Raw genomic sequence first — 9,716 nt, forward strand, 5'->3', positions numbered from 1 at the left:
AAGTATCACTTGCCAGCCTATTCTATCCAATTCACGTCTCATACACTCGAAGTTACCTTTCCTTAAGTTCAGGACTCTAGTCTCTGAATTAACTGTGTCGCTCTCCATCTTAATAAAGAATTCTACCATATTATGGTCACTCTTCCCCAAGGGGCCTCTCACAACAAGATTGCTAATCAGCCCTTTCTCATTGCACATCACCCAGTCTAGGATGGCCAGCCCTCTAATTATATTCCAGTAAAAAAGAAGGGCGGTAAGAGAAGGAATAGATAATCAGCCGTGGATAACCAAGGAAATAAAGGAGAGTATCAAATTAAAAACCAATGCGTATAAGGTGGCCAAGGTTAGTGGGAAACTAGAAGATTGGGAAAACTTTAAACGACAGCAAAGAATGACTAAGAAAGCAATAAAGAAAGGAAAGATAGATTACAAAAGTAAACTTGCGCAAAACATAAAAACAGATAGTAAAAGCTTTTACCGGTATATAAAACGGAAAAGAGTGATTAAAGTAAATGTTGGTCCCTTAGAAGATCAGAAGGGGGATTTAATAATGGGAAATGTAGAAATGGCTGAGACCTCAAACAATTATTTTGCTTCGGTTTTCACAGTGGACGACACAAAAACATGCCAAAAATTGCTGGTCACGGGAATGTGGGAAGGGAGGACCTTGAGACAATCACTATCACTAGGGGGGTAGTGCTGGACAGGCTAATAGGACTCAAGGTAGACAAGTCTCCTGGTCCTGATGAAATGCATCCCAGGGTATTAAAAGAGATGGCGGAAGTTATAGCAGATGCATTGGTTATAATCTACCAAAATTCTCTGGAATCTGGGGAGGTGCCATCAGATTGGGAAGCAGCTAATGTAACCCCTCTGTTTAAAAAAGGGGGCAGACAAAAGGCAGGTAACTATTAGTTCAACATCTGTAGTGGGGAAAATGCTTGAAGCTATCATTAAGGAAGAAATAGTGGGCCATCTAGATAGGAATAGTGCAATCAAGCAGACGCAACATGGATTCATGAAGGGGAAATCATGTTTAACTAATTTACTGGAAGTCTTTGAGGATATAACGAGCATGGTGGATAGAGGTGTACCGATGGATGTGGTGTATTTAGATTTCCAAAAGGCATTTGATAAGGTGCCACACAAAAGGTTACTGCAGAAGATAAAGATACGCGGAGTCAGAGGAAATGTATTAGCCTGGATAGAGAATTGGCTAACTAACAGAAAGCAGAGAGTCGGGATAAATGGGTCCTTTTCCAGTTGGAAATCGGTGGTTAGTGGTGTGCCACACGGATTGGTGCTGGGACCGCAACTGTTTACAATATACATAGATGACCTGGAAGAGGGGACAGAGTGTAGTGTAACAAAATTTGCAGATGACACAAAGATTATTGGGAAAGCGGGTTGTGTGGAGGACACAGAGAGGCTGCAAAGAGATTTAGATAGGTTAAGCAAATGGGCTAAGGTTTGGCAGATGGAATACAATGTCGGAAAATGTGAGGTCATCCACCTTGGGAAAAAAAAACAGTAAAAGGGAATATTATTTGAATGGGGAGAAATTACAACATGCTGCGGTGCAGAGGGACCTGGGGGTCCTTGTGCATGAATCCCAAAAAGTTAGTTTGCAGGTGCAGCAGGTAATCAGGAAGGCGAATGTTGGCCTTCATTGCGAGAGGGATGGAGTACAAAAGCAGGGAGGTCCTGCTGCAACTGTACAGGGTATTGGTGAGGCCGCACCTGGAGTACTGCGTGCAGTTTTGGTCACCTTACTTAAGGAAGGATATACTAGCTGTGCAGGGGGTACAGAGACGATTCATTAGGCTGATTCCAGAGATGAGGGGGTTACCTTATGATGATAGATTGAGTAGACTGGGTCTTTACTCGTTGGAGATCAGAAGGATGAGGGGTGATCTAATAGAAACATTTAAAATCATGAAAGGGATAGACAAGATAGAGGCAGAGAGGTTGTTTCCACTGGTCGGGGAGACTAGAACTAGGGGGTACAGCCTCAAAATACGGGGGAGCCAATTTAAAACCGAGTTGAGAAGGAATTTCTTCTCCCAGAGGGTTGTGAATCTGTGGAATTCTCTGCCCAAGGAGGCAGTTGAGGCTAGCTCATTGAATGTATTCAAATCACAGATAGATAGATTTTTAACCAATAAGGGTATTAAGGGTTATGAGGAGCAGGCGGGTAAGTGGAGCGGAGTCCATGGCCAGATCAGTCATGATCTTATTGAATGGCGGAGCAGGCTCGAGGGGCTAGATGGCCTACTCCTGTTCCTAATTCTTATGTTCTATGTTCTAATTCGTTCCTCGACACATTGGTCTAGAAAACCATCCCTAAAACACTCCAGGAAATCCTCCTCCACTGCATTGCTACCATTTTGGTTAGCCCAATCAATATGTAGATTAAAGTCACCCATGATAACTGCTGTACCTTTACTGTACGCACCCCTAATTTCTTGTTTGATGCTGTCCCCAACCTCATTACTGTTTGGTGGTCCGTACACAATTCCCACTAGCGTTTTCTGCCCTTTGGTATTCTGTAGCTCCACCCATACCGATTCCACATCATCCAAGCTAATGTCCTTCCTTACTATTGCATTAATTTCCTCTTTAACCAGCAATGCCACCCCACCTCCTTTTCCTTTCTGTCTGTCCTTCTTAAATGTTTAATACTCCTGGATGTTGAGTTCCCAGCCTTGGTCACCCTGGAGCCATGTCTCCGTGATGCCAATGACATCATATCCGTTAACTGCTATCTGCGCAGTTAATTCGTCCATCTTATTCCGAATACTCCTCGCATTGAGGCACAGAGCCTTCAGGTTTGTCTTTTTAACACACTTTGCCCCTTTAGAATTTTGTTGTAATGTGGCCCTTTTTGCTTTTTGCCTTGGGTTTCTCTGCTCTCCAATTTTACTTTTCTTCTTTCTATCTTTTGCTTCTGCCCCCATTCAACTTCCCTCTGTCTCCCTGCATAGGTTCCCATCCCCCTGCCATATTAGTTTAACTCTTCCCCAACAGCACTAGTAAACACCCCCTCTAGGACATTGGTTCCGGTCCTGCCCAGGTGCAGACCTTCCAGTTTGTACTGCTCCCACCTCCCCCAGAACCGGTTCCAATGTCCCAGGAATTTGAATCCCTCCCTTCTGCACCACTCCTCAAGCCACCTATTCATCTGAGCTATCCTGAGATTCCTACTCTGACTAGCACGTGGCAATGGTAGCAATCCTGAGATTACTGCTTTTGAGGTCCTACTTTTTAAATTTAGCTCCTAGCTCCCTAAATTTGTCTTGTAGGACCTCATCCCATTTTTTACCTATATCATTGGTACTTATATGCACCACCACAACTGGCTGTTCACCCTCCCCCTTCAAAATGCCCTGCACCCGCTCCGAGACATCCTTGACCCTTGCACCAGGGAGGCAACATACCATCCTGGAGTGTTGGTTTTGGCCACAGAAACAGCTATCTATTCCCCTTACAATAGAATCCCCTACCACTATAGCTCTCCGACTCGTTTTCCTGCCCTCCTGTGCAGCAGAGCCACCCATGGTGCCATAAACTTGGCTGCTGTGCTCTCCCCTGATGAGTCATCCCCCTCAACAGTACCCAAAGCGGTGTATCTGTTTTGCAGGGGAATGACCGCAGGGACCCCTGCACTACCTTCCTTCCACTGCTTTTCCTGTTGGTCACCCATCCCCTATCTGGCTGTGTACCCTTTACCTGCGATGTGGCCAACTCGCTAAATGTGCTATTCACGATATTCACAGCATCGTGGATACTCCAGAGTAAATCCACCCGCAGCTCCAGTGCCGCAATGCGGTCTGTCAGGTATTGTAGGCAGATGCACTTCCCGCATATGTAGTCTCCTTATCTCTGTTTTAAATGGACGGCCCTTTATTTTAAGATCGTGCCCTCTAGTACGAGTCTCCCCCATCAGTCGAAACATCCTCTCTGCATCTACCCTGTCAAGCCCCTTCATAATCTTATATGTCTCGATAAGACCACCTCTCATTCTTCTGAATTCCAATGAGTAGAAGCCCAACCTACTCAACCTTTCCTCATAAGTCAACCCCTCATCCCCGAAATCAACAGTGAACCTTCTCTGAACTGCCTCCAAAGCAAGTTTATCCTTCCGTAAATATGGAAACCAAAACTGCATGCAGTATTCCAGGTGTGGCCTCACCAATACCTTATATAGCTGTAGTAAGACTTCCCTACTTTTATACTCTATCTCCTTTGCAATAAAGGCCAAGATAGCATTGGCCTTCCTGATCACTTGCTGTACCTGCATACTATCCTTTTGTGTTTTGTGCACAAGTATCCCCAGGTCCCGCTGTACTGTGGCACTTTGCAATCTTTCTCCATTTAAATAATAACTTGCTCTTTGATTTTTTCTGCCAAAGTGCATGACCTCACACTTTCCAACATTATACTCCATCTGCCTGTCTATGTCCTTTTGCAGATTTTGTATGTCCTCCTCTCTCATTACTTTTCCTCCCATCTTTGTATCATCAGCAAATTTGGCTACGTTACACTCAGTCCCTTCTTCCAAGTCGTTAATATAGACTGTAAATAGTTGGGGTCCCAGCACTGATCCCTGCGGCACCCACTCGTTACTGGTTGTCAACCTGAGAATGAACCATTTATCCCGACTCTCTGTTCTCTATTAGTTAGCCAATCCTCTTTCCATGCCAATATATTACCCCCAACTCCGTGAACTTTTATCTTGTGCAGTAACCTTTTATGTGGCGCCTTGCTAAATGCCTTCTGGAAGTCCAAATACACCACATCCACTGGTTCCCCTTCATCCACCCTGTTCGTTACATCCTCAAAGAACTCCAGCAAATTTGTCAAACATGACTTCCCCTTCATAAATCCATGCTGACTCTGCCTGACTGAATTTTGTTTTTCCAAATGTCTTGCTACTGCTTCTTTAATAATGGACTCCAACATTTTCCCAACCACAGATGTTAGGCTAACTGGTCTATAGTTTTCTGCTTTTTGTCTGCCTCCTGGCAATACACATTTTTCGAATTAATTATTAAATATGGGTAGTAATGCCTCTACTATCTCTTCCCTAGATTCTTTTAAAATGCGTGGATGTAATCCATCCAGACCAGGGTTTTTTTCCTCTTTGAGTTTGATTAGTTTATTTAATATATTTCCTATTTTTATTTAAATGCACTTAGTTCATTACTAATCTCATGATCCAATGTTCGATCTCCCTTGTAAATACTGAGTAAAAGTCATTCTTTAATATTTCTGCCATCTCTCTATCACTTTAATTTTAATTTCCATTGTCTTAACTTGTGTGTGTATATGCTTTTCTAAACCATACTTTTCTGATTTGTGCGCTAAATTTTGTCTCTGATAATTTATGTATCATATTTCTATTACTGAAACCCATGATCACTGAAACTTTTGTAAAGTTCCACATCACTGACTGTCACTGGGAAAAATAATTCCGGTACAAATGTTGATGTGTTATTATTTTGAAATATCTTCCTCTTTCTCTCACTGCAAACAATTTCACAATGGGAAGATCACTTGCTACTATAGGGTCATCGACCTGAAACAGTAACTCGGTTTTTCTCTCCACAGATGCTGCCTGACTCAGAGATTTCCAGCATTTTCGGTTTTCATTTCAGATTCCAGCATCCACAGTATTTTGCTTTTATCACTTGCTACCAGCTGTCTGCTAATGCTACTCTGTGTTCAGAAGTTATGAATGATGGGGTAATAAAGGATGTTGGTAAGTCCTCCAATTTCCCCTTTTTTTGTTGGCAACTACTTATCCTCTGGCAGCCAGGTAGTAAATTGTTTAAAACAAATAAGAAACTGTGGTGGGGAGAGTGAGGAAATTATCCCTAGAAGTAATGGTCTTCAAACAGCAAATGGATAGAAAATTAATAACTAACTGTCTTATCACAAATCTATACACAAGTACTTCCCATTCTTATCCTTACATCGCTCCACCATTGGTGGCCGTGCCGTAAGCTGCCATGGCCCTAAGCTCCAGAATTTCCTCCTTAAACCTCTCCCCCTCCCTTTCCTCCTTAAAATCTACCTCTTGGACCAAGCTTTTGGTCATCTGGCCAAAATATCTCCTTGCATGGCTCGGTGTCAAATTTTGTTTTATCAAGCTCTAGCGCCTTGGGACATTTTACTATGTTAAAGGTGCTATATAAATACAAGTTGTTGTTGTTGTTGCAGCACATGAAAGGTCTCCTCCAGGCTTTAGCCTATAGCTATCACCAGCTGTGTAGCCGGCTTCATATTAACCATTAAGGTTTGACCCAAGAGGCTCGGATAAGAAAGTAAACCATCAAGAAACAAGCAATTCGTAAAACTAAAGATTTAAGTATTAGGTAAATAAATCTTACCTTGACAGATGCTAAGAGTCGGTCAAGAATACTAACGGCAAGAAAAAAGGTCTCGGGGTAGTAACCGAACTTTGAGCATAAGTCCCTGAGCCACAGAACCATATTTTCACGTTGCAAAGGAGTGATAGTTGCGTCCTGCTGAAATAAAATGGATAATTATCAATTTGGAAACCCCAAGGCAGAAAACATGACGGGGGGGAAAATTACCCCAAAACAAAACCTCTCTCTCAAGAAGGCACTAACTCACTAACTCTTGCTGTATTTTATTTTGTAATATGGCTCCATGAATGACTTAGAACCTCTCAACTATGTGATAGCTATTGATTATGAGGCTTGCTGTTGGACCACTGTTCTCCTCAGGCTGTGGCCAAAACCAGTTTGCCATCCAAGGATCATGTCTGGATCCAAAGCTGCCAAGTAGAAACAACAAGCAAGGTGCAAAAGGACTTAGCTGAATATCGGACTGTCTGGAGCCAGGACTGCAATCAATCTGCTACAGGGCGATGTCTACTAGTATCGGGACCACAGGCAGCCTTGCTGGAGGCATCTGCCAGGAACAAACCTACCATCCAGAGTAACCTAGCTACAGGGATGCAATTTGTTCTGTGCCTTATCGCCTCAGGACAAATTTTTACACAACCATTCTTTAGAAATTAGAATTACAAAAGGCTGCTATAAACTAGAACGCATCTCTTTGGGAACCAACTTCTCTTTCGGCTGTTGCTTTTAAAAGATTTTAAGTTTTCTATTATAATAAAAATGGGTTTTAGTTACTGTCTAATCGTATACCTGCCATCAATGGAAGCACACTTGGAAACAACCAAGTAATTGGCCTTTTATTTAAGGAATTATGATGACAAAAGTGGGCATGGCTGCAGTCCTGTGATAGGCAAAATACAGCCTGCGGGCCACATCTAGCCTGCCATTTCATTCGGCCCGAGCAGTGGTTCTGAATGGAATGCCTAAATCTCCCGATTCTTTTTGAAGAAACAACACTGATTTGCGTGCATGCACGAACTGCGTATCTTTTCCACACATGCGCAAATCGGAGGCGGGTTCCAAGATTTAGACGAGCTGAAGTTCCCGAGAGGCGAGATAAGAACCAGTGAAGTAAATGAAGTGTTTTATGGCCTGCTTCATGGGAAATTTGAGCTGCTCATAAAAGTGTGACCCATTATTATTCACAAGGTAAGTCAAGGTCCTCACCTCTGTGAAATAGTCTGATTCAGGCAGTTTTCACAGGCCAGCTGTGACCTTGAATTATTGCAGACAGACAACAAAAGGCAAGGAGCTAAAAAGTGAATCATGTGGATACTGGAGATGTGTCAGGCTGCCTGGGGCTACATGGGCTCACCCATCATCATCATCATCATCACCACCTCTGTGCTCGTTGACCTACATTAGCTTCCGGTTAAGCAACGCCTCGATTTCAAAATTCTTATCCTTATTTTCAAATCCCCCCATGGCCTCACCCCTCCCTATCTCTAATCTCCTCCAGTCCCACAACCCCCTGCCACCCAGGATATCTGCGCTCCTTTAATTCTGCCCTCGAGTATCCCTGACTATAATCGCTCAACTATTGGTGGCCATGCCTTCTGTTACCTAGGCCCCCGAGCTCTGGAACTCCCTGCCTAAACCTCTCCGCCTCTCTACCTCTCTTTCCTCCTTCAAGACAGTCCTTAAAACATACCTCTTTGACCAAGCTTTTGGTCATCTGCGCTAATTTCTACTTTTGCAACTCGGTGTCAAATTTTTATCTTATAATACTCCTGTGAAGTGCTTTGGGATGTTTCACTACATTAAAGACACTATTTAAATACAAGTTGTTGTTGTATTAGTCCATGTAGTGGTTGGTACAAGCAGTAGTTAGGTTATCCAGCTGAAGCTACAACATCATGTATTTATATAGTGCCTTTAACATAGTAAAATATCCCACGGCACACGTGAATAATAAAAGAGTCTCTCTGGGTACAGTAGTTGTGCACGATTCGGGCCTTGCTAGGATTCATTAAGTTTTGGTAACTCTGTAGGATGTTAGTCAATATGTTAATAAGTGTTGTTATATTTATTAAGTGTGGAAATGACATGAAGGGCTCTTTATACAATAAATGCCACAACAAATTTTAATGGTAGCTGTTGTTAACACACTTCATTTTGTGTGCGCAGTCCTCAAAAGTTCACCAAAACTTGTTAAGTGGCCCTCCAGCCCAAATAATTGCCGACCCCTGCTCTAGTGGATCCCCAAATATAAAGAAAAACCTGGCCAAACACTTATTCATGAAACAGGCTGGGCCAGAAACCTTCATCGTAACACATAGGTCAAAAATCATTTCTCTGGATATACAAAAATATTCAACAAACATAGACTTCACCTAATTCCTTACGGGGAGGTAACTTGAAATGAATTGAATGAATTGAAAGTTAAATCTTGTTTAAAGAGACACTTGCATAATGTAGGCTAGGAGAAATATCCAGGAATCATTACTGTCAAGGTGGTGTCCTATCTAGGGGTTCCAGTCCTTATCTTAGCCACTTTTTTTGTTGCATAAAATCTAGGTTTTATTGGTGCTTTCTATTTTTCTTCCACTAAAAAGTTTAAAATAGAGTGCAAAAAAAGTGATTTGTTGCTTCAGTAATTTTTGTCAGAACGAACACATTATTGGCCCAGATTTTGCTGTAACAGGGGATTTAACCATGTCTGCCATTAGTTAGACTTGCCCCTGCTCAAAAAATATTCTGCTCAAAAAAATTCTCTCACGAAGTTGCTGAAAATGCAAACTGATAACGTCGCAGCAAGGGAAACAGGGAATCTGGGACCAGTGTGAACAGAGCAAGCAACTGTGTATCTCCTTAACCAAGGATTGAGAAATAAGCAGCACAAGGTTGAAGATGGAAGTGTAGATTAGAGTGGGTGAATTCAATGTCAAATCAGGTACAGAAAGAGAAAAAAGGAGGCAGAAAAAAAGTTAAATAACATTTTAAAGTTGACATTTTAAAATTCACCAACAACAATTAATACCGAAAGGAATTAAGACCTCACTTGCAATAGTTAATTTTCAGTGCCAGAGGTTGATTGAAAGTAATTAACAATTATCACATCATTAAAAGGATACTTAGACTTGTAATGATAAGACTAAACTTAGTGTGGCGAATTTAGTTCATAGCTACTGCGCAAATACACATCTTCATGCCATTCAATGCATGTCAATGGTGAGGGAGACATTGCGATGCCATTTGCACAAAGTTAATGGCAGAATGGCACAACTCAGACAGCATAACTGGATGTTGGCATTTAACTGCACATCTGCCCCTTGCCTGAATTTG

At 42.2% G+C, this 9,716-nt stretch overlaps 1 protein-coding gene across 1 annotated transcript in view; it reads right to left on the minus strand.

Annotated features, from left to right (window-relative positions):
- The window catches only part of LOC139262884 (cyclin-I-like), a 41,265-nt gene extending 34,739 nt beyond the window's left edge, over positions 1 to 6,526 (minus strand). The window contains exon 1 of the mRNA XM_070878124.1: positions 6,393 to 6,526. Within this exon, the coding sequence (XP_070734225.1) occupies positions 6,393 to 6,494 (102 nt within the window). The 5' untranslated portion in view covers positions 6,495 to 6,526. The remainder of the gene's footprint in view (positions 1 to 6,392) is intronic.
- Positions 6,527 to 9,716: the final 3,190 nt, after the last annotated feature.

The sequence above is a fragment of the Pristiophorus japonicus genome, chromosome 4 (genome assembly GCF_044704955.1).
Source record: "Pristiophorus japonicus isolate sPriJap1 chromosome 4, sPriJap1.hap1, whole genome shotgun sequence".
In the NCBI taxonomy this organism is placed as follows: Eukaryota; Metazoa; Chordata; class Chondrichthyes; family Pristiophoridae; genus Pristiophorus; species Pristiophorus japonicus.